We start from the raw sequence: 12631 nt of genomic DNA on the forward strand, positions 1-12631 counted from the left end.
TCTCCCCATGCTAGAATGTAAGCCCTATGAGGGTAAGGGTTTTTGCTTTGTTCACAGACCATGAACAGATGAAGCCTGGTACAGTATCGTGCTCATAAACAAATAACAAATCATCCCACTTATGATTTTATCATTTATTTTTAAAACTATTCATCTTCGAAGAAGGCATAGCTCAGCTCATTGTTGTCCAGTCGACTCTGACTCATAGCGACTCCTCCTAGGGTTTCTGAGGCAGTATCTCTACGGAAGTAGGTTGCCCAGTAAGGTCTTATTACAGCAATATACTAGGATTTTAAAATGATGCTTAAAAACTTGGTGTCAGAGGACATTTTCTTGAAATGCTTTGTGAAAGCAAATATCTCTTCAAAGGACCGCATAATAATAACATATGCGTCAGGCAACTCATATACAATGAAGATCGAAAACCTGGGCTGCGACACCCGAGGAGAACGCAGGGGCTATGAAGAGTGAGGAGTCCCTTCTGCCCTGGAGCATGTGTGCCCAGGGTGGCATGCTCCAGTCAATACATAGCGTGCCACTGCATCCGGAAAGCCAGCACTTCTGTGCACAGGGCAGTGGTTTGGGCAGGAAGGGCACGCACAATTTGTTAATTTCTAAAACCTCAAACTTTCATTTTTCCCCCACTTAAAACGCTCTTCCAGCTTGTGGAAAAGCTAATAGTAGTTTACAGTTGTCAGACTTTTAACAAGCGCTAATTTGTTCCCTTCACAGAGAAGATGATGAAAGGCCATTTTCCCGCTTATTAACAACATATAATCAGGGGATTCAAGGTCAGTAACGGCTTTCGGTACAAGAACTTCACCACCCAGGTCACTCTGGGGCAGCAGGCTTTCATCGGAACAAGTTCAAGATTTTTGACATTCCTTTTTCCGAACTTTCGATTTTGGAGCTATGAAGAGAATAAGAAAGGGAGACAATGAAGAGGTCGTGTCAGGCTCTCTCTATACTGGCTGCTTTATGAGATACACCAAGCACAGTAGGGAAAACTGACCATTTGGGTTTTCTTGCTTGTAGAAGGCCTTTAACATTTCCACTGCTTCGTCAGCCCGATATCCAGGAATGCACTGATGAAAAAGATGAGAATGCAGGCCTGTGAAAATCTGTGTCGCATCCATTAAAACAGCAATACAGGCATAGGAATGACATAAACAGGCTTCAGACAATGCTAATACACTCTGGGGATATTGGGAACACAGGTTAGGGAACAAATTTCCAAAAGAACAGGTATACTGCCTCAGTCAAACCTCACTCTAAATCAACTAATTGTGAATCTACTACTATGCAGTAGATTACTAGCTATGTGATCTTGGGGGAGATGCTCAATCTCTCTGTGCCTCAGTTTCCTCATGTGTACAATACAGGAAAGAGCCCTCACTTCACACAGATTCTGTGACGATTAAATGAGATACCAAAAACAAGCCAAACCTGTTGCTGTTAATTCTGACTCACAGTGACCCGATAGGATGGAGAACTGCCCAATAGAGTTTCCAAGGCTAGAATCTTTAATGGAAGCAGACTGCCACATCTTTCTCCCATGGAAGAGCTGGTGGGTTCAAATCGCCAACCTTTTGGCTCACAGCAAGCATTTAACCACTGCACCACCAGGACTCATGAATGAGGTAAGACTTACTGAATATCCAGTGCATTGTAAGTGCTCATTAAGCATTAGCCATTAACTATTTACCGGTTATGCATCAAGTGTTCCAAGCTACAGAGTCCGGCGTGGTACACTACAGCTGGTGGGGCAAATCCAGTCCACAGCTAGGAATGAGTTAAGAATGATCTTTACATTTTTAAAGTGTTTTTAAAAACATGCACACAGAGAAGAATGTGCAACAGAAACCATTAAGTGGCTCACAAAGGCTAAAATATTTACTATCCCTTACAGAAAAAAACTGTCTATCTCTGCTACAGTATTTTTTTTTTTAAGTGTTCAATTTGGTCTATCTTTGGGGCCTAACTGCAGAGAGAAATCAACACATGTGAGAGAATAAATAAGAAATCATGACGTTATATGAAATATTAGATGGAGATACAATGAACTCACCTTAAAGACAGAGACTATTAAAGAGGCAGAGGTGAGCATCTCAAAGAGGAAAAACAAACGTGGCCTGTGTATGAGACCAGCCGACTGAGGGGTGAGGTGATTCATAAGAGTATAAAGAAAGACACTGAAGAGAGAAAATGAGGACCAAATACATGGGGCCTTGCAGGCTAGTCAGAAGTGTTTGGAGTTGATGCCCTCAAGACTCACGATTCAAGAAAGAAACTCCCTCTGTCCCAGATGGGGCTCCACTCTCCTCTGCTAGTGTTCCTGGCTCCTCCCCTCCACTTATCTACACGCAGTGATTGCAGGAGGCCTGGCTCCTCCCCTCCACTTGTCTACACGCAGTGATTCCAGGAGGCCAGGCTGGTTGCACTCTGGGACATGGCTCAAAATGAGCCTCTTCCTCTTGCCTTCAACCTGCCCACGAAGCCTGCATAAACCTTTCCCATGTGAACAAATGCCTTCCCTCCCACTCTGAATCCCAGGTAAGCTGCTACCCAGGTCTTCCCTGAATAGGAACACTCCAGACTGGTACCCTTCACTTCCACGGCTCTCAATTCCTCCCCAACCTCATCCTCACTGGCTCTTGCTCCCCGGACTCCATGAAAGCTGCCTTCCGAGAAGCCCAACAGGCCCCACCTGACCAAACACTGGTCCTCTCCACCAGTCAACCTCAGCAACAGCGGAGACTACTGAGCACGCTAGCTTCTTTTTAGAATGCTCTCCTCCCTTGGCTTCTCAGTACTCCATCACCTGACCATCACTGGACAGTCTTTCACTAGCTTCTCTTCACTTCCAGTTGCAGTCAGTGGATCCTACCTTCTCTCTCTCTCTCTCTCTCCCTCTCTCTCTCTCTCTCTCTCTCAAAAACACCCACAGGCATACTCAAAGCACTGTCCTCTCAAATGGAGCGAGAGCAATAGCTCTCAACTTGCCTGCTCACCAGAATCACATGGGAGTTCTCAAAAAATACCAGTGTTCACGCCTCCCACTCAGATTCAGTCAGTCTGAGGCAAATGTGTAAAAGCTCTCCCAATGTTTCCTAGGTGTAGTCAGGGATGAGAATTACCAAGGCACAGGAGAAGAAGGACATGCCATCTCCCTGTCTCTAAGATACCAGGGTAATATTTTCAAGTATTCATTATAGCTACACAATTGAGGCTTGCATAAAAAGCATACATTCTTACTAAAATAATAAATAAAAGAACAAGTATGTACCATAAATTACTATCTTTTTTGAGAAGAGCAGTTCTATAGGTCTACTCTATGAACTTTAATGTTGCTTATATTGGGGGGAAAAAAAACTTTTGCTGTCAATTCAATTCCAACTCATCAGTAATTCTATAGGACAGAGTAGAACTGCCTCATAGGGTTTCTAAGGCTGTAATCTTAAGGAAACAGACTGCCACATCTTTCTCCCACAGAGTGGAGAGCGGTTGGTGCTGACCTTTCGGTTAGCAGCTGAGTCGTTAACCACTATACCACTGGGGCTTCTGCTAACAGTATTTTTTAAAAATCTATTAATTCTGCAATAAAAACCAGCATCCCTCTTTCTACTCCCATACAGCCAAATAAAGAAAGAAGACACAGGTCCAGAAGCCTCGGATGTCACTGTTTTCTTTAGAATCTCAAAACACCTCAAAAAACATAATTTAAGGAATGGATAACCAAACTATGGTACATACACACAATGGAATACTATGCAATGCTAAAGAATAATGTAGAATCTGCAAAACACCGCATAACGTGGATGAACTTGGAGGACATTATGCTGAGTGAAATAAGCCAGTCACAAAAGGACAAATATTGTATAAGTCCATTATTGTAAAACTTAAGGAAAGGTTTACCTTTTGGAGGAAATTTTCTTTGTTGGTTACCAGGGGTGGGAGGGGAGGGGAGGGAACGCTGTTAGATAGATAGTGATAAATATTGATTTGGGTGAAGAGAAGGGCAATGTACCAAATGGGAGTGACCAATATGGCACCACTGAGGATGAGAAAGACATAGAGAGGTACATGGGAAGTACAGACAACAAATATGAACCCTTTTGCATATACAGTACTGAGCTGTCAGTGAAGGCAAACAGGGGTATATGGACGGATAGATAGGTGGACAGGCTAAACAATTAGGTATATCTAAATGGGGAGTGTATCCAAGATCATATATAGGGTTGGCAGACAATGGTCCTATAAGTTTATGTGAGTGATCAGAATTCCCAGGTGTATAGTAGAGCTGATAAGGGGCAAGGTTATGGTCATTGCTTAGTCACAGCCAGCTACGCAGAGGGACCGAGTAGTTGATCCTGCAGGCTTGGGACCATAGTCGCAGGGGATATCAAGCTCAATTGGCATAACATACTATACAAAACATTGTTCCACCTCCTACTTTGGCGAGTAGCGACTGGGATCTTAAAATCTAGCAAGCTGCCATCTAGATGCAACAATGGGTGTCTCCTCGTCAAGAAGAAAGAAGAAAACCAAATGAATGGAAACAATCAGTCCTAGTGACTGGTACACCATCTGATCTGCAACCTATACAACTATGAGACCAGAAGAACTAGATGGTGCCCAGCTACCACTGTCATCCACTTGGAAGGGATGTACGAGATCCTGCATAGAGAGGGAGAGCAATGTGGAACAAAACTCAAAATCATTTGGAGGCAAAAAAAAAAAGAAAAAGAAGGTGGGGACCAGGTTTGCTGGTCCAATAGAGCCTGGTGAAACCACTGAGACTATGGCCCCTAGCTGCCCTTCAGGTCTGGAATTGAACACACACCTGTGGTTTCCAGCCAAACAAAGAACAGGCAAGTGAGTTAAACATTTACCTCAAGTAGACACACACCCTGGAGAGAACAATCATGGGAGAAGGAAGGGCTGCTTATGCACGGGGAGACAGCTCAGGGTGCAGAAGAGTATGGAGGGATGGACACTGGGAAGAGGTAACTATGGGGAGGAGCGGGAGGGGAGCTGTTGCATTGTAAATTTTGGTCAATGACATGAGACAAAGTATATGTGAACTGCTGTAAGAAAAGTGAATTTACTCTGTAAATCTTCACCCAAATCAAAATAAAATTAAAAAAAAAAAAAAAAACATAATTTGGCATTGAGATCAGATTTAGATGATCTGGATTCAAAGCATGGCCCTTCGTTCCGGACTGGTGAGCCAATCTGGCCAGGCAGACACGCTGCACAGGAAGCTTCATTTTTGGCTAAAGTGGGAAAGCTCTGGGCAGACATGTCAGAGAGGGCCATGCTTCTGCGCTTACATCCCCGACCTGTCTGAGGGACACGTCCCACCAGGTCTGGCATCCACTGACCAACAACCCTGAGTAACTCTTTAGACCTTCCTCGTAAATGAAGCAGAAAGCCGATAATTCATTTGCAAAGAAGTATAGAAGCAAAATTGGAGCCACTAATAGATGTGATCAGAAAAATCAAAATCACTTTGCAGATGTTGTTAATAATCACATTAACTATCCTACTTCCTCTCCATCCTCTTACCACACTCTCCTCTCTGATGTAATATTAAAGGTCATTTATTCTCAAATGCACAATTGTTGGGAAAGCGGGAGTACAGCTGGGAAAACTCAAGATACAAGATTTCACAAAACTTGTTCTCAGTGGGATTCAGCCAACTTTAGCCCTTACAGGTCCTCAGAGTATTCTGCTAAGACAACCTGAGGTCTCTGAAGCAAACTGGTCACTACACCCAGCATTCATTAGTCTTCTTTTTAAAAGCATAATGCTTTTAGGATTAACCCTACATTTTGGAGAGGGAAACAGCCAAATCAGTTTATGAAAAATGGCATAGCTCCACAGGAGAATCTCTGAAAGGAACTGAGCCAGATAAGTAAGAAACTGAAATTCCTAATGCTCATAGCCTTAACCATAGAAATTTGGGGAGAAATGGCAAGATTGAAAGGAAAGTAGAACTCTGGAGAAGATTAAGGAAATGTGGATTCTTGGGTGTGGGGAAAATCACAAGATCAGAAAGACTGGAGGAAAAGAAACAGTGAAAAATGTAGCGACTGGGTTGCTAAACTAGTAAACCATTTACCATCAAGGTGACATCGACTCCTCGTGACCCCATGGGTGTCAGAGGAGAATGTGCTCCACAGGGTTTCCAATGGCTGATTTTTTGGAATGAGATCACCAGGCCTTTCTTCCCAGACACCGCTGGGTGGACCTGAATCCAACCATTCAGTTAGCAGCCAAGCACGTTAACTATGTGCACTAGCCAGGGATTTCTGGTTATTGCTAGACGCCAAAAATAGTATGTAGCAATCAAGCAAAATGCTTTAATCGGTGCACAAATATTGTTTATTCACTGTCGATAGTATCCACTATCACTTACAGAGATCAAACTTCACAGGAAATCAGTATAGTGCAGAGCTGGTAACACTGAGTAAAGACATCAATGGGGGTGTATCTTCTAGCATGAAGGTGCTGGTGACAATTTGCAGAGGTCACCAGGAAGCAGGGACCCCTCTGAAGCTTCTGTTCATCAGGATGAGCTAGGCACTCATCTAGAAACTGCTACCTGTAGTTTTTGTTTGTTTGCTTTTTGTTTTTTTATTGTTATTGAAAATACATACAGCAAAACATACCAATTCAATAATTTCTAAACCGACAACTGACATTAATTGTAGTCTTCAAGTTCAAGAGGAGCAACCATTCTCACCTCCTTTTCCAAATTATTCCTCCCCATTGACATAAACTCACCATCCCATCTTGTCAATTTGATTCCATATCATCAGTTCTTTAAAAGAGCACAACCCTCAAGGCAGGCATTCCTTGCTAACAAGCTAAACTACCATTTGGGTTCAGGAGCTCTGATAGTGTAGTGCATAAGACACTTGACTCCTAACCAGAAGGCTGGCGGTTCAAACCCACCAGCCACTCCTCGGAAGGATGATGGGGCAATCTACTTCCATGGTGATACTGCCTTGGAAACCCAAGCAGAGGTTGCTATGAGTCGGGTCCAACTCAACAGCACAAACAACAACAACAACCATTTGGGTTAAAGACTTCAGAGGATAGTTTTGGTCTCCGGTATAAAGATTATCTCCGGGCAATAGTTCGCTCAGCCTCAACAGCTGCAGAAATACTGGATTACGTGGGAATTTGAAATTGTTCTTCATTTCCCCTCTTTTGATCAGCATTCTTCCATAGAATCTTTGAGCAAAACGTTCCATAATTATTACCTGTAGTTGTACACTGAGGCATAATTGAACTTGCCCCAGACAGCCTAAGGTCTTCTCTGGTCCAATGTCATGGTTGTTTGGTATCTACTGACCACACACTAACTATTTACAGGCCCATAAAAAGATGAATTAGAAAGAAAGAAAATGTGTAAGGAGTTGACTTTACCTGAAATGGTTTCCCAGTATTGGGTAGGTCAGCAGAGGCAATATTGAGAACAGAGCCGCAGCCGCCAAATCGTTCATTCTGACAGCCATACACCACCAGCGGGATTTCTGGGAAGGAGTTAAGGTCCTGTTTGGTTCAAGCAGGCTTCGTGACACAATCACGGTAGGTGTACACCAGCCACCCTGAAAAGGAAAGCTCACGCCTACCACGAAGAACAATTACGTTTCGGATTACTCTTAAAACTATCCAATCCAGTTACACAGAAGGGAAGGGGTTAAAGTATTCAGACATTCACATGACTAACAGGCACCAACTGAATGAAACGCGAGTCCCAGGCTCTGAAACTGTCACAGTGGTCACAGTGTGTGCTTCTTTGAGTCTCTCCTAAATCCTTTTTTTTGAATCATCAGAGGATTAGAGCCAGAAAGGAGGCAGACATTTCATCCAGGGATTTTTCCTTTTTAAAAATAACTGAGTACCTCCTGTCCTTTTCCCTAGTCAACTATAACCTGCGCCTTCCCTACACCCAAAAAAAGAAAGACTAAAGCTGAGGGGCTTGGTGAGCCAGGATGGGTGGGCGGACTTCAACATTGACACACACACACATACACCCTCAAGGCCTCTTCCTGGCCCCCAACCTCCGAAGGCAGATACGAAGCTCGCAAAGCTCTGGTTTGGTCATTTTATAAATGATGAAGAGGAGGTGCTACAGGAGGATGCGATGTGCCAAGCCAAGACCAAGACTCCTGCCATTCCTTCTACCACATTCCGCTGTCTAGCTAGGGAGACAAAGAGGGAGGAAGAAAACTATTCACTGCAAAAGCACGGTTGCTAAGGCTTGCTTCTGCCTATCCCTAGCATTTGAGGGAAATGTATGTAGGAGTCATTTTACACCCTGGGAGTTAAACCAGTTTGAAGACTATGCTTCTATTTTCAATCCACTTCCAGTCTAGTGAAATGACAGTTACTTCCCCAGCTGCTACCTGGCTCTGGTTAATCTGGGGTTCCCCTCAGCCTTGTCTGCCCTCTTTTTACACCTTGATGCACTTGGCTTCTCATTCCCTCAACAGCTATGTGAAAGGTGAACCCTCAGAAGAAAAAAAGGACCAATTTCTCTAGTCCAAGTAAGATGTTCTCTATGTCTCCTTATCTGTAAAATGGAGATAATAAACTTGATGGCAAACAACAACAACAAAAAAAGGATATATATTCACAGTATAACTATGAGATATAGTGAGTAAGCACATATAAACTGTTTAAAACACTTGCTTGCATAGAATTCAAATTAAACAAATACTGGATTGTTTGTTTTTTTGAAATTTAACACTGATAAACTGCTAAGTACTTCAACACATCCACCCCTTTGGGATTAGAACGGCATGAGAACTGATGTCTTGTACACAGGCTCAGAGAGTTCCCCACCCAGCAGGGACGAAGCATGAGGACAGCTGATACAAATGCTGTATTGTCCAATTAGCAACTGGGACTGGAACTCAAAAGTTCATGGCTCATGATTTCAATCAGGATACCGTACAGCAAGATTTTATCCATTCATACAACACCCAGGCACTGCACCCCAAATGATGTGCAAGGATAACTCAAGTATAAAGCAAGAAGATCTGGCTCTGGTTCTAAGTCTCCCATTAATAGGCTGCTTGGCACTGGATAAAACTGTTCATCTTTCAAGGTCCAGAATATGCTTTTTTTTTTTTTTTTAATTGTGATTTGGGTCAAAGTTTACAGAGCGAATTCACTTTCCACACAGCAGCTCACATACACCTTATCTCATGACATTGACTACAATTTCCCACAATGCAATAGCTCCCCCCCGCTTCCTCCCCATAGCTACCTCTTCCCTGTGTACTTTCCTCCATGCACTCCTGCCCCCAAGCTGGCTCCTGTGCATACATGGCCCTTCTATTCTCCCATGATTGTTCTCTCTGAGGAGTGTATCTAGTCAAGGTCCAGAATGCTCTTTATGAAATAAGTCTGATCTATCAGCTTGTAGGATTAATACCAACATTTAAAATAGAGGAATTTAGGGTTCCAGTTGGCTATAATTTCCTTTTTTACAAAGTATAGATTCTACATTTTATCATACTCAAAAATCTCTGATAATTTTGTTGTTAAAAATTTATCAATGCACATATAGCAAAACAAGTACTTGGAAAAATAGGCAAGTATGAAATTGAGTTTTCGAATTTTCAAATATGTGTTTCACAAACATCTTTAGAGATGAACCTGTTCCACTCAATATTTGTGTTATAGTTCACTCTGTGCAACCCCCAATCCAAAGAGCTGCCACTGTACCCACTTCCCATTTACCTACAGTTATAAATGATTCAGGTTTTTTACTTACTGACTTTTCAAACGAAGAGATAAAAAGAAACATTGCAAATCACTTGTATCTGCAGGAGCGCACTCTTCTGACCTTTTCCTATGCGAGCGCTTTACAATCTGCTCTCACCTAGTTACCCTACACAGCAGTGTGAGCTCAGTGCTAAGCGCTTCTTTCTCTAGCTTATTTGTATAACATGTTTATTGATCTAAAAATAAAAAGGTTGTTTTATTATTATTATTATTATTTTCCAAGGGACACACTATCTTCTAACATGACTCGCCTATGATTCGTTTCATAAATATGAGAATGGGTTCTACGTGTGACCTTATTCGTGTTTGCAGGGAGGGGACGAGACATTACCCCATTAAGTCCAAGGATACTCATCAGGCGGAGAGCAGCTGCACACATGATGCAGGGCTCCACAGTGACGTAGAGTACCGTGTGCTCAAAGACTTCAGAAGGGCTCTTGCCTCTGCAATGACACCAATCTAGGACCTGATCAATGGCCACCATTTCTGCATGCCGAGTAGCCTAGAATGAGAGAGGTGCTTGGATTGATACTTTTCCTACATGTAACTGCTATTTTACAAATAAATTCAACAAAAGGATATCTTTTTGTGCCTATCATTTCTGCCAACATTGTAATGAATAAAGGTTTCAGGACACTTGTTCTTGTTATGTGCCATCGAGTCAGACCCGACTCATAGAGACCCCTCCTTGGGTTTCTGAGGCAGTATCGCTACAGAACTAGATTGCGCAACCTTCCTTCCAAGGAGTGGCTGGTGGGTTTGAACTGCCAGCCTTCTGGTTAGCAGTCAAGTGCCTTAGGCACTACACTACCAGAGCTCCTTCAGGACACTTAGCAGTGGACAAAGTGTTCCTCTGTTCAAGTGCCGTAACTTCACCAACAAAACACACCTAATCTGAGCTGGTGTACCCATCGTGCTGTATTTTTAGTCAAGTATCTTAGGGTCTCAAGTACATCAGGGGACGCAGGAAGAGTACAGGAGATGTCACACAGTGCTTGGAATCAACCACACGTACTTTTGAATCCTGACCGTGACATTACTAATTATGTAGCTTTGGGCAAATTACATAAATTCTCTAAGTTCTGGTTTCCCTGTATATAAAATGGACTACAGTGACATAAACACACTTCTACAGTCTGCGTGGAACCCTATGGGGCAGTTCTACTGTGTCCTATAGAGTCACTATGAGTTGGAATCAACTTGATGGCAAAGGGTGCACCTCACAATGTAATCTGAATAGCACAACGCACCGTGCTACATAATGCTGTAATATGTCCTCTGTGAGCTCTCTCTCCCTTTCCTTTCCCCTAACCAATATGACACAAATCTTAGATATATGCAATAATTGCTTGCAATGTTCGAGACAATAGCACTTACCAGCAAACTCACACTGAGTGTTAACCATGTACAAAGCACTGGGCAAAATTCTGTGTCCTCAACAAGCATTAACAAGGAGGCAAACAGGAAGGCATTCAATTTGCCTGTGACACAGGGCTACGTGTGGAAGCACTACCACAGATGCCCCTGCTGCCACGGAAGCCAGAGGCAGATGAGTTGTGAACATCACAGAATTATAAATTCAGAGCTGCAAGGTGCTTTAGAGAAGAGGTTCCCAAACCTGACCACATACCAAAATCAACCAGGGAGTTTAAAAAAGAAAAAAACAATGTGGCCCCAACTTGAGAGCTTTTTGAAAATCAGATTCAGAATTTCTAAATCAGTTAACCCATATTTCTCAATAAATAACTGTTGAACTGAATCACCTCAGTCAACTCCCTGTTTTACTGCTGAAGAAACAGAATCTAGGCTGGGTTAAGATGGGTTAAAGACACACAGCAGGGCGAGGTAGTGGTGTAACAGGAGCCAAGAGTAGAACTCAGGTCTCCTTATGTAGGGTCAAGAGTCTTTCTAACCTGTGCTTACAGGGTAATCTTCTGTATGACACAGAATACCAAAATAAATTAGGGTTTATTTAAAGGTATAGAAGAAACCAAGGTCACTGAGGGGTTAAGATAGGTATTGACAGACTATTCAAAGTTCTTATGTAAAAGATATCATACCTAACCCCAAAATACTAACAGGAAGATACAACAATTATTTGAAAAGACAAAACTGCTCAACCCTCACAGAGTTCCATTCCCAAATAAGTATCTGTATATTCTCTAACTGCTGTACTGTGCTTATTATTCATCACATATACTTTGATATCCTCATGGTAATTTCCTGAAAGATCTGGTGTCCTACTTAGCACATCTTTTGCTGAGTCTCAGTTTTCTCTTCTATTTTGAAACATGTGATGGATGCCTTTGAAAGCTCCCAGCACATCAGCACCAACACTGGCTCCCACTGTACAACAAGATTGAAGTCCACTGAGTGACATTATAGTTATAAGCTATCCTGGAGTCCATCTAGTGCTTTTTCTTAAAAAAATCATAGAATGTGATACTTCACTTATACTTCCCATGTATACTTATCATTGTGACACATGACCATTGTGATACCAGGTTTGAGGAACATTACCTTCAATCTCGAGATCCCCAACCCAATTACAATGAATTAAAAGACAGAGGCTATTAGAGTGTCCACATGACCTGTAGGCACAGAGACATCTGATAACAGAGGCCTCACTCAGCTGTTCCCAGATAAACAGCTTCCTTGATACAAACCTTTTATTCCTCCAAAGATATGAATTGAGGATACTCTTTATATTTACTAGGATAGACACAATATTTAAAGGTACTAAAGGTACTAAAGAATGCTTTAGGAGCTCTGGTAGCATAATGGCTAAAGCACTTGACTGCTAACCAGAAGGCTGGCGGTTCAA

General features: G+C 42.5%; 1 protein-coding gene across 1 annotated transcript in view; it reads right to left on the reverse strand.

The window, feature by feature from the left end:
• Positions 1-866: 866 nt before the first annotated feature.
• ADAT2 (adenosine deaminase tRNA specific 2) overlaps positions 867-12631 on the reverse strand; it is a 44614-nt gene continuing 32849 nt past the window's right edge. The window contains exons 2-5 of the mRNA XM_007948814.1: positions 10159-10309; positions 7438-7544; positions 1013-1085; positions 867-910 (exon numbers count right to left, since the gene is read on the reverse strand). Coding sequence (XP_007947005.1) covers positions 867-910; positions 1013-1085; positions 7438-7544; positions 10159-10309 — 375 coding nt within the window. The remainder of the gene's footprint in view (positions 911-1012; positions 1086-7437; positions 7545-10158; positions 10310-12631) is intronic.

This window comes from Orycteropus afer, unplaced genomic scaffold (assembly GCF_000298275.1).
Source record: "Orycteropus afer afer isolate SDZICR_OR568_19922 unplaced genomic scaffold, OryAfe1.0 scaffold00226, whole genome shotgun sequence".
In the NCBI taxonomy this organism is placed as follows: Eukaryota; Metazoa; Chordata; class Mammalia; order Tubulidentata; family Orycteropodidae; genus Orycteropus; species Orycteropus afer.